Raw genomic sequence first — 12,660 nt, forward strand, 5'->3', positions numbered from 1 at the left:
ATACACACACACACACACACACACACACACACACACACACACACACACACACACACACACACACACACACACACACACACACACACACACACACACATACACACACTAAATCTTTCCTCTGTTTTCCACTCTTTGTATTATGTATAAAATGCTATTTTAAAGCCTAACATTGTTGTCTTATAGGTGGTACCATTGACATCACGGTACATGAAGTAGGTGATGGAGGAGTGCTGAAAGAGCTGTATAAGGCCTCTGGTAATGATATGGGAGGGGAGCAGGTTACTAAAAACTTTCAAAGTTGCCTGAAAGAAATATTCTCTGATGATATCTGGAATGAGTATGAAAGAAAGTTTCCCAGTGAGCTTCAAAAGTTGATTTATAACTTCTTGGTTCTTAAATGTGTTAATGATGATGATGATGTAGACATCTCCTGCCCTTTAAACTTAGCAACATTAGCTCAGGAGAAGCAACCAATGAAGAATTACTTCAAGAATGTGCAAGGTGTATCTTGGGAGGATGCGTCGATCAAAATCTCAAGAGCAAAGATGAGATCTTTCTTTGATAAAAGTCTGAACGACATCACTAAAAGTCTCAAAGAAATCTTGAAAAAGGATCTCAGCATTGAGTACCTTGTGTTAGTGGGGGGTTATGCCTCAAGTAAGATTCTGCGCACACACATTACCAAGCAGTTTGGTGCTCAGTGCAAGGTACTGTGCCCTGCGTTGCCCCAGCAGGCAATTTTGAGGGGAGCTGTCATGTTTGGAAGAAACCTTGGGTTAGCGGCATCACCAAAAGTGCCTTATGGCAATTCTGCCTTGAACGATAGACAGAAATTGAGAATTTCTGGTTATCAACCTAAACCACGTTATTCATGGTAGGTTAAACTCATTTTTATTTTCTACACAAAAACAATCTACTATCTCAAGCACTTTTCTTGATGCCTCCAGACGGGTTTCACTCCAATAACTGGTAAAGGCAGACCTACAGTACTGGGAAGTGGTGCATTTGATTCTCCTTGCCTACTGCTGCTGTGCTGAGATTTTAGTGTCCTTGGACACATTAATGCTGTAGTTCTCAAACCTTTTTCGATGTCAAGGACATATTGATAATAGGCAGTACAGATTGCCGAGGTGTTGCGTCGCCGCTGCCGTTACTGTCAATTGTCCCTTAGTTTTAAGTAGTGGTTTTGTTTTGATTTGATTTATTGTATTTCGTGTCTGGCTGCTTCCCACATGAGTGGTCAGCTTATGATCACTGTGTAGCCTAGTGTAAAACAACGGGTTCACTGTATTACCCAGGGTCCCTACTGTGATCAGTATATTGTGCCTTGCTGTATTTTATCATTAATCTATTGCTCTTCTAACTAATTCTGTAATAAAGATCAGTACAATTGTACTATGATTTTACTATGAGTTTGTCATTCATTTGACAGCCTGACTGGGGAAACCTTATTGTGTTTATTGAGGTCCCTTTAACTCAGCCAATTAAAGGGTGGCATAGTCTAACAGTCACTGTGTTACATTATGCATGTAATTTACAACACGAAAATACAAGACACACAAACAATTGGGACGACCGAATGTAAGTATGACGTCAAAGGGATAAATACATCTAACTACAGTACTATGTAGCCACTTCAAGTTCTAACATTTTAGTCATTGACTCTTGAATGTTTTAGAGAACTCGTGCAGGGGGGGGTGGGGGTGGCAGAATTGGAATTGGAATATGTGAAGCTGATAAATAGGTTCCCTTTCCTGATTGGATTAAATTGTTGACTCACCTGTAGGAAACAGTTGTCTTTTACCCTTTTCTTTACTTCAGTCGCCTGGGGACACCTGCTCACTTGTGCAACACTGACACCTTGTGGCTATTAATGGATATTAGATGGCCCTTGGAACCACTAATGACAATATAGTAAAGTATGTGCTTGAATCTTTATAATAATTATTTTGATGAATTCCTGGGATCCAAATTGTATGGAAAATGTGTTAAATATTCACTTAAACGTTTAACCAAACCATGTTCAAGAGACTGATATCTCAAAGTAGATACAATGTACAAAATGCTTTATTTTTTACTGTGGACTTGAATGCAGATAAGCAGTTCCAAAGTCAGCTACCACAACACTTACTGAATGAAAGCATAACAACTTCAGCTTCCACTTGAAATGTAAGTTTACTTTCTCATCAAATGTATACAATAGTGGGTGAAATTATTTTCCATACCAGCACCAAAATAATTCAGTTACAAGTAAATAAGTAAGTATCTGACTAACTAAACATAATCTTAAGAATAAAGAAAGTAACAAAGGAAAAGTTAGATAACAGGATATCGATATCAAATACACAAGGTACCCGCTCAAAAAGAAATAAAAAGGCAGAATCAGACTCTTATAAAAAGTAAGAATTTGAAACATCACTTAAAGGAGAATTTTGGACTAAGGTTTTCTTACCTTTTCTATGATGTTATGATATCTTAGGATGAATGGTACGGTAGAAAAATGTCATAACTCCATCCCGGGTCCGCCACAGCTTAAAACGTGCGTGGATAAGCCTTGCGTTAGATCGCATATTTTAATAGCTTTTTTATTTATTTTTAGATCTAACTTTCTTAGTGACAACACTGTCAAAAAAAAAATGTCTTGCTAGACGAGATTGAAATCTCGATATTTCAATCTCGTCTAGCGAGACTTAGGTTTTTTTTTCTTTTTTTTTCGGTTGCATAGTCCGCGCACGTTTTAAGCTGTGGCGGACTTGGGATGGAGTTATGACATTTTTCTACTGTACCATTCATCCTAAGATATCATAACATCATAGAAAAGGTAAGAAACCCTTAGTCCAAAATTCTCCTTTAACAGCAGATATAAAACATGTGATAGTGGCAGTGCAACAGTAATGGAGTTATTCATAGTCATTTAATTGATAATACATGTGACGGCCTGTGTTGATAAGACTGACAGGGCAACAGGGCTCAGCACTTATTCAGCAGCACATATAACATAGTAAACACATTTAATACAACATGTATGTTTTAGAGACACCATCAAGATTTATCACTACTATTAATGAATTCATCCCATTCTTTTTGTAACCCTCATTTAAAAGCTTTTTGAATGCATGGCTTGACTGGCTCAATCTCCATGCAGGAAGTAATAAGCTTATAATAGCAGGTGGGAAGACATTCCAAGCGTCAGGTCCAGGAAGAAGACTCTCCCAGTCAGGCTGAAGTGGAGGACTGTTTAAAGCCATCAAACACCCCAACCAGTAGCATTCAGCAGCCAGATTTATGAATGTCATTGCTACCTCTGACCCTGTCTTGGTATTTCAGGAAAGGAACCTGTATGAGACAATATGGACAAATGGAACTGATCATTCATTGTAATAAATCATTTAATACATTCATTCAGTGATCCTTAAAACAACCCATCCTAAAGGGCCCAACACACTAACCTGACACCAGATAAATGTATGGTGCCTGTGTAATGTGCGGTGTGGAGAGAGTTGCAGCAGCAACATTTTCAAACCTTTCAACCGACTGATCTCCCGACTTCATTCAACTTACAGTCTGTAGTCTGTTTAGTGTGTAAGGCAAGCATTTTAACTACATTTTAAATAACAGGTCGGGTGGAAACCTTTCTTTTTCAAATTATTTTTTAAACTCTTAAAATTGTGAAAATAGCAGATATAGAAGTTCACAACGTGTCACATCTTGTGATTTTGTAGATCAGCTATTTCCACTCATGTTGTGTCACACTCTTGTATGATGAAGTAAGGCATTAATCTGCGAAAAAAATACATGTGAATAATTGAGATAACTGTCTTCCCGACAGCGATGATATTCAACTTAATGTGTACTGTGTGTTTCCAAAACATTTTGTTCACATTGAACACCTTGTTGCTGCAAATTGTCACCTACATCTCTGAAAGTGCCATTGGAGGAAACAGAGAAAAATACTTTTCAATGGGAAGTGGGTGAATCTTTTTCTTTCTTGTTAAACACATTTGTTTGTCATGTTTTTGCTTTGGGTTATTATCTTAATTCCTCACAGAAATCCTGAACAGCACCGTGCCTTTACTTTGTTCGTCTTTTTTGCTTGGCCAACATGCCTTTCAAAGACTTTCATCAAGCAAAAGAAACATTAGTAAAAGGTTGGAATTTTCACAGCTTTTTGCTGTGAAAATTGTGAAAGCTGTTTGCTGTTGTTTGTCAGGATCTGATTTGTGCCGACCCTTAAAACTGGTCTGTCACCTCCACTAATGTAGGTTCCAAGAAATACCAAAGGATGGTGCTTGTGACATACTCATGGTGCTCATCCTATATTAAAATTGCCTAGAGGGTGGTTGGGTGCACTGACGGTGGCTGGTGGACATCACAAATGTAACACCGATCTGCACCAAATTTGGCACAAACATTGTTCAGCAGTCATTCATGACAAGAGTCACACCAGGGGCCACGTGTAGCACCCAGGGGCCATGTTAGGGGCTCCCAGGGTTCTGCATGGATCATTTGTATTCTAAAAGTCCTAAGAAATCCTAGTTGCGGATATATGTTTTATTGGCATCAATCCAAAATGTCTGCCAATTATTGTCAAAGTCCAATTTTCATTCATCTGAGGTGTAATTTTACTTCCGAAAAGTCAAACTTCTGAGGTGAGGAACTTATATATACTTAGATAAAATATATATATATAATACAAAATAAAAATAAAAATATTTATTTTTGGGATTTTCATGCCTTTATTATTGATAGGACAGTAGGCTGACAGGAAATGGGGAGAGAGAGATTTGGAGTGACATGCAGCAAACGTCAGGATCGGGACTTCCTTTTGAGAAAGAGAAGGCGTAAGTCACCATCGTCATGGTAAACTTAATGTGTTCGTATCACAGACATGGTAAATTGAATGTGTTCGTTTTGGGAATTCATGAACCGGTGAAATTGATGTAATAAGGCCTCTCTAAAGATCACTTCTTGTTCAAAGAACCCCACGTACAGCGAGGCAAAACTCAGGGACATCCTCGACCCCATGGCCACTCCTGAGATCTGCAGGTAGAAAGTGTTGCCAGATCAGAAGTAGTTCAAAGTAAGCACTTCCTTGATGAGACCTACTATTCAATCTGTGCTGGGTAACAGTCAGATTGTAACTGATGGCTGTAATAAATGAAAAAAATATACAAATGCTAAAATGTTTTCTGTTAAATAGCCAATTGCTGAAATAATTAAATTAACTGAAATAAGTGTCAGTTAATTGTTTGTGCACCTCAGGGAGCGTGTAGAAAACTGGAGTGATCATCCCTTGTTCATCAGTTGTGGACATGACTTTTTTTTCCTGTATTGGATCCAATTTTTGATAAAAAAAAGTTGAATTAGCAAGTTGTCTCTGTATCTCTCGATCATATGCCTCTCTATTCAACACAACAAGTGCCTTTGTCAGCACTCTGGGTGACCACAGACTAGTCCTCTTGAGGAGTTTTTTAATTCATCACACTGATGTAAGATTATTAGTCACTTTATATTTAAATTCATCAAATTTGTGACTCGAGTCCAAGTCAAGTCTAAAGTCTCGATGTACATAGTGATAAAAGGAGTTAAATATTACTATATTTCTTCTTATTTTTATTCTTCTTCTTTGCGACCAAGAACTTTACGAGGCAGTAGCCTACACCTCCATCACCTGACCAATGAATTGTACCGGTTGCAACACATACCAAGGGGTGGGGCTTAGTGACATACTACAAGGTGCTCATGCTATAAAAACAGGGATACAGTATTTGGTGTGTTCATTTCAGTTGTGTTGGCTTGGACTAGCTTTATTCTGGTTTCTGATATGGGTGATGCATTTATAATAGCAATAGACTTTGGTACTGCCTACAGTGGGTACGCCTTTAGTATTGGCAGTAAAGGATCTAACAAAGATCCCATTCTTCCACAATGGGGAAGAGAAGAGGGAATGACCACCTCAAAGACGCCTACATGTGTTCTATTTGATGAAAATGAGAAATTCCTCAAGTTTGGTTATGATGCTAAAAGGGAATACACTAGAAAAGGAAATGAAGATGCAAAGACAACACTTCTCTTTGAAAACTTCAAGATGGAACTCTACGATAAAGTAAGTATGATATTTTTTCTTAATTGGGATAGAAAATTGTTCTACAAATTGTATGTATATATATATAATCTTTATTCATTTATTTATTAACAACATACATTTTACATTTTCAACAGAGAGTCAATGAAGAGTTTATGGTTACCGCCGTAAATGGCAAAAAAATGAGAGCCCTGAAAGTCTTCACAGAAAGTCTACGCTACCTGAAGGACCATGCACTGAGCACCATTGCTGACAACACAAGAGGACGAACCTTCATTGCATCTGACTTCACCTGGGTTCTGACTGTTCCTGCTATTTGGGATGATTCTGCAAAACAGTTCATGAGAAAAGCAGCAGCTGAGGTAATTCCATGTTATTATTCCTATGATGACATTATCAAAATTATCTACAGCATATTTTGTACACATGTAAATGTGTGAATTTAAATAATGCTATTTTTTACTTTCTTTCTTTGTTACTTTTTTGTTTTTTCAGGCTGGCATTGTGCAAGATAGTCAATCAGACAAGTTGGTCATCGCATTGGAGCCAGAGGCAGCCTCAATCTGGTGTAAGCAGCTTCCCTCTGATGGTTTCATTGATGAGAACTCAGGACATGCTACCATACAACAACATCTCGGAACACAATACATTGTTGCTGATTGTGGAGGTATGTTGTGCTGTGATATTTATGCAGACTTATTCAATGATCCATACGTTTGTGTGTGTGTGTGTGTGTGTGTGTGTGTGTGTGTGTGTGTGTGTGTGTGTGTGTGTGTGTGTGTGTGTGTGTGTGTGCGTGTGCGCGTGCGCGCGTATGTATGTATGTATGTATGTATGTATGTATGTATGTATGTAATTATTTGTACAAGCTCTTTTTTTATTGGATTTTGTTTATTTACAGTAATACACTTATTTGTTTTAGCCCTTGCTCATTTGATTTTCCTATTTGTCTTATCTGTTTAAGAAAGTAGGTAGCTGATATATTGCACTTTTACCTTAGCGCTAGGTATACTCTTAGTTGCTTGTTGTAGTAGAGAATGCACTTAAGACTTCTGGTGTTAGTAGTTTTCTTGCCTACAGTACATTGAATGCACTTATTGTAAGTCGCTTTGGATAAAAGCGTCTGCTAAATGACTGTAATGTAATGTAATGTAATGTAATGTAATGTAATGTAATATATGTATATATATATATGTATATATATATATATATATATATATATATATATATATATATATATATATATATATATATATATATATATATACATACATACATACATACATACACACACACACACACACACACACACACACACACACACACACACACACACACACACACACACACACACACACACACACACACACACACACACACACACACACACACACATATATATGCTCTCATATTTTAAAGCCTAACCTCGTTGTCTTACAGGTGGTACCATTGACATCACGGTGCATGAAGTATTGAATGGAGGAGTCCTGAAAGAGCTGCATAAGGCCTCTGGTAATGATATGGGAGGGGAGCAGGTTACTAAAAGCTTTCAAAGTTGCCTGAAAGAAATATTCTCTGATGATCTCTGGAAAGAATATGAAAAAAAGTTTCCCAGTGAGCTTCAAAAGTTGATGTATAACTTCTTGGTTCTTAAATGTGTGGATGATGATGTAGAAATCTCCTGCCCTTTAAACTTAGCAACATTAGCTCAGGAAAAGCAACCAATGGAGAATTACTTCAAGAATGTGCAAGGTGTATCTTGGGAGGATGGGTCGATCAAAATCTCAAGAGCAAAGTTGAGATCTTTCTTTGATAAAAGTCTGAGTGGCATCACTAAAAGTCTCAAAGAAATCTTGAAAAAGGTTCTCAGCATTGAGTACCTTGTCTTAGTGGGGGGTTATGCTTCAAGTAAGATTCTGCGCACACACATTACCAAGCAGTTTGGTGCTCAGTGCAAAGTACTGTGCCCTGCGTTGCCCCAGCAGGCAATTTTGAGGGGAGCTGTCATGTTTGGAAGAAACCTTGCGTTAGTGGCATCACGAAAAAGTACCTATACTTATGGCATTTCTGCCTCTACAGAGTTTGATGAGTCGAAGCATAAGGCTGATAAGAAGTTCTCAACTGAGAGGGGTGACCGCTGTTGTGATACTTTCTTAACACTGGTGACAAAAGATGAAGATGTGGCTTGGGATGAAACCAGAGACCACATCTTAGTACCAAGGCATAGAGACACGACAGGAGTATCTTTCAGGTTTTATCGCACAACAAGGAAAAATCCTCTATATGTAGATGAGTGGGGAGTAACCCAACTAAACTCGTTTGAAGTTGAGATGCCAGATACTACACGTGGGCTGGATCGTAAAATCCAGTTTCAAATCAAATTTGGCTTTACAGAAATAACAGCCACAGCCACTGATGTAGATTCCAAGTCAACAAACTCAGTCAAAATTGACTTTATGAGCCAGTAGGATCCTAGAATAAGACTAACTATTTACATCATAACAACTTGAAGGCCCAAGTTATGTAATAGTTAAGAGATTAATACTGTAGCAGGTTGGCCACATATTAACCACTGTATAAGGGTAAGGGGAAATTGTGATTTTTGCTACTCTAATCTGATACTTTAAAGCAGGGGTTCTCAAACGTTGTTATACCAGGACCCCATTTTATTAGCCATTTTTTGATTTATGGTGCCATTTCAAATTGCAAAGAAGTGTCTTTAGAAATGAAGCATGCATTGGTCCCTTGATTAGGAATATTAGAAATTAGACTTCCATGTAGTTTAAAAGCTACGGAAAAGTGTTTCTATACACATTTGTAAATGGAAGCATACAGTATATAGCCTATATCAGAACTGTAATGTAAAATATATAAAAACAAAGAAAATGCATTCACTGGATATATGTTTTCTATTTTTAGAAACAGACTTACTGTAAGTGATCCCACTTGGCGTCCCGAACCATATAGAACCTGTGGGTTGCATTTGGTTTAAGAGGAATTGTATTCAGTCATGTTAATTTGTATTTAATGAACAAGAATACAAGTCATACACATTTGCATAATGAAGCTATTGTTTTATTAAAATGACTTATTCATTGACAATGTTGTGTATATACGTAAATGACCAAATGCCAAAGTCTGCTTCCTCTGAAGTTTTTTTTTGTTGTGGTTTAGATTGAATGTTTATTCTTCTTTGTACTTAAATTGACCCAAAATGACACAAATAAATAAATGAGATTTGCTGTTCAAATGAGTCACTGTTTATATGTGAGTGAACTTCATTAATATACATTAATAATATGAAAACAACTAAAGTATGGTAATGTAACACCTGACAAACATTACAACCACAATCTTTGTGGATTATCCCCCTTATACCAAGATTCACTCATCCTACAACTGTGGTAATTTTGTAGTATGACAAAGAAATGAGTACCAGCTCAGCAGAGTCTGACAATAGATGTGTGGCACAGAATAATGGACCCGGTACCAGGGGTTCCCAAACCTTTTCAGCTCTGGACCTTCATTTGAATTCTTATAGTAATGTTTGGTGGCAGTACTGTGTGTACAGTAAACAGGCTTGCAATTTATACTTGGCCGGAGGTACTATTAGTCGGGATACACAGAGGCTCTCCGCACCCTCACATTGTGCACCCTAGCAGAGAGGCGCACTCAACTGTGTCTCGACTTTGCCAGGAAGCTGTAGAAGTCCAACTTCAGAAATTGGTTACCCCCCCTCAGGAAGGAGATCTCTGGTTGCCAAACAAGGAACGCAAACACACTGGACGTTCCAATATAATAATGATAATAATAATAAAGCTTTATTTATATAGCACCTTTCGAAACAAAGTTGCAAAGTGCTTCACAGAGATAAAGTAAAAGAAGAGCAAAAAAGTAAAAACATTAAGCAAAGAATTACATTATGCAATACAGTAGGACACAATGGGTAAAAGCATTTGAGTTGAGCATTTGAGTTTTCAGGAGGGATTTGAACCGAACTACCCATTTGCACACCTTTAAGATGTGACTCAACTTTCTAATTAATCATGTTTAACAGGCTTGATCATATTATTCAATAGTGACATCTGTGATGGCCACAGGTTCTTTTAATTTAATTGTATTCCTTGTATTATTAAAGTATCCTGATTCATAAGAATGCAGAATGCATCATCAAATTAGTGGCAACCAGTCACCACCACATATCAAAGAAATGTATTCTTATATTTTTTTGTAATTTGAAAAAGTATTAATCATACAAATGTTTCTAGTTTCCTAACTTCTAATCCTTACCTCAACCAGGTATTACAAATGCTGTTGCACTGTGTGAACTATATTGTTCAAAATATAACCCTCAAGAATGAAATCAAGTCATTTTGAGGTAGAAACAAGATTTCAGTCAGTGTTGTATTGGCCTCTTAAAGATATTTCAATGAGTAAATTACACTGAGTGGGCTATAATCTATGAAGTAACCCTGTGCAGGCACTTGAGCACTGCGCCACCCGAGCGCCCTTTAAAGTTATTTCAATGGGGGCTGTAATCGTTAAATTTTATATTTTAAAGGTTAAAATATTGCTTTCTTTATAACCCCCCAAAATGAAATCAAACCATTTTAAGCCAGAGAAAAAACCCTTTCAATTAGAAGCTTTTGACAGGTGTAAAACTGGGCTGAATTTAGGTGTGTTTCTGATTGGGAACTCACATGTTTTTAACACAGGCGTTCCCAATCGTTGAGCTGTCTGCTCCATAAGCTAGACAGAACTAACAAGCTACAAGCTCACACAACAGTGGTTGTTTCAACCATACCACATTACAGAGACTATTATCATAAAACTATGAAATCACATTAATTTTAAATACATACAATGTAATGGTGAAGTGTCCTAGTTCTGTTGTGTTTGACACAGTTGACATGTTGGTGGTGGAACTAGGTGGACTTATTTGTATAGCCCTTAACACATGAGCAAAAAACATTGTCTCAATGCAACATGTTGTGAGCTTGTAGATCAGCAGTTTTTGCTGAAGAGATTTGTTGGAGAGGGAAAAAAGGAGTGGGCCTGGTATTGGCCCCTGGGGTTCACCTGTGGACGAAGTATGTAGGCCAGGGTTGAAGTGGTTCAACCAGTTAAGGGCTGTGCAGAGAATTCCACCTAGTTTTCCAATCTGTTCACTAACATCTTGAGTGCTAAGAAGGCCAAATATATTTTTAAGGATTTTATTTATATTATTTTATTATTTTTATTTTTATTATTTTTATTATTATTAAAAATGTTATATTTTATTATTTTGATATCAGACCATTTACTTTTTGTATTACTAAAGTCCAAAATAGGAACCTTTGACTAACTGTGTGGTATAAATTTACCGTGGACCATGTCCAATATGTCCAATAGTGGCACCATCAAGCAACTCAAGAGGATCTTCTTTCATGTATCTTCAGATGTCCAGCTCAACATTGTGTAGCCATGCCCTCGTCACTGGTCCTACGTCGAAGAGGCAGGCTTATGAGGGTGGTCCATATACCGATGATTTGAAACATTCGAACTGCAGTGGGCACAGCCGCACACATTTTGGAGAGCTTGTTTTAGACTGCTATCATGCTCACAGAGCCTCTCTGTGAGGAATCTTCTTGCAGCTATAATTATTCTCAAATAGCCTACCGTGATGTTGTGAAACCATAGCGTCATTGTGCCATGCCCTGTGTCTGTCTTTTTATCCACAGTAATCATATTACTGGACATTTTGCTGATACGCATGAGTCACACAACATTCAGAAGTCTTCCTCACACCAAATTCTCAAAAATCCAAAACATTGGAAATCAAAAGAGGCACCTGGCAGGCGGCTGGCAGAGTACACTTCAACACCAGCAAGTTTTCTGGAGGGTCTATAAAGCACATCCAAGCATTCCACGAAAATGCAATGATTTTAAACTAACCATGGTTACAACTGATGTGCTTAAAAAATAGTGCCCATCCCCCGCAGCCGCCTCTACTGCTCCAATCATTGCCCACATAACAAACCCTTCCATCAGCCAGGGTCACATCAAATGTGAGGTGGACTCGGGCAAATACTGCGGCATGGTCATGTTGGACCTCGAAAAGGCATTTCACACTGTAAATCACTCTATACTGATTGATAAGTTGAAGGCAATCAGTTTTGATAGTACATCCGTGAACTGGATGAAATCCTATCTGGAGGGGAGAGAAAAGGTGGTGGATGTGAACGGAACCCTGTCCTCCCCCGTCCCAGTGAGCTACAGCGTTCCTCAAGGAAGCATACTAGGGCCTTTACTGTTCCTAATGTACGCTAACGACATGACATCAGCATGTGACTGCAATTTGTTCTTGTTTGCGGATAACTCTGCACTCCTGGTCAAAGTCCTTAGCTCTGAGCTCAGTAAAATCTGCTGACGAGGGTCTATTGGTCATTCCTTGTACCAGGTTGGGCGACCATAGCTGAATGGTTAGAGAGCCTGCCTGGGAAACTGAAATTCCCCCGCTGGACGAAAAAAAGTCAAGAACAAAAAGGTTATTACTAAAGGTGAGACTGTATTTCCCACACTCTGGAATGTCATTC

At 38.1% G+C, this 12,660-nt stretch overlaps 1 protein-coding gene across 1 annotated transcript; it reads left to right on the forward strand.

Moving 5' to 3' along the window:
* Positions 1–5,807: 5,807 nt before the first annotated feature.
* Positions 5,808–8,623, forward strand: LOC311064060 (heat shock 70 kDa protein 12A-like). Its single transcript, XM_084083794.1, has 4 exons — positions 5,808–6,106; positions 6,223–6,447; positions 6,581–6,752; positions 7,526–8,623. Exons 1-4 carry the CDS (start codon positions 5,825–5,827, stop codon positions 8,551–8,553), a joined length of 1,707 nt encoding a protein of 568 aa, XP_083939920.1. The 5' UTR covers positions 5,808–5,824; the 3' UTR covers positions 8,554–8,623.
* Positions 8,624–12,660: the final 4,037 nt, after the last annotated feature.

The sequence above is a fragment of the Gymnoscopelus microlampas genome (genome assembly GCF_963454915.1).
Source record: "Gymnoscopelus microlampas genome assembly, chromosome: 17".
Lineage (NCBI taxonomy): Eukaryota > Metazoa > Chordata > Actinopteri > Myctophiformes > Myctophidae > Gymnoscopelus > Gymnoscopelus microlampas.

Bases quoted from the DNA above. Each gene is read 5' to 3' on its own strand.
- LOC311064060 (XM_084083794.1), top strand. From the start codon at position 5,825: ATGGGTGATGCATTTATAATAGCAATAGACTTTGGTACTGCCTACAGT. The intron at 6,107-6,222 runs GTAAGTATGATA...CATTTTCAACAG, and splicing joins AGATGGAACTCTACGATAAA to AGAGTCAATGAAGAGTTTAT. The intron at 6,448-6,580 runs GTAATTCCATGT...TTGTTTTTTCAG, and splicing joins TGAGAAAAGCAGCAGCTGAG to GCTGGCATTGTGCAAGATAG.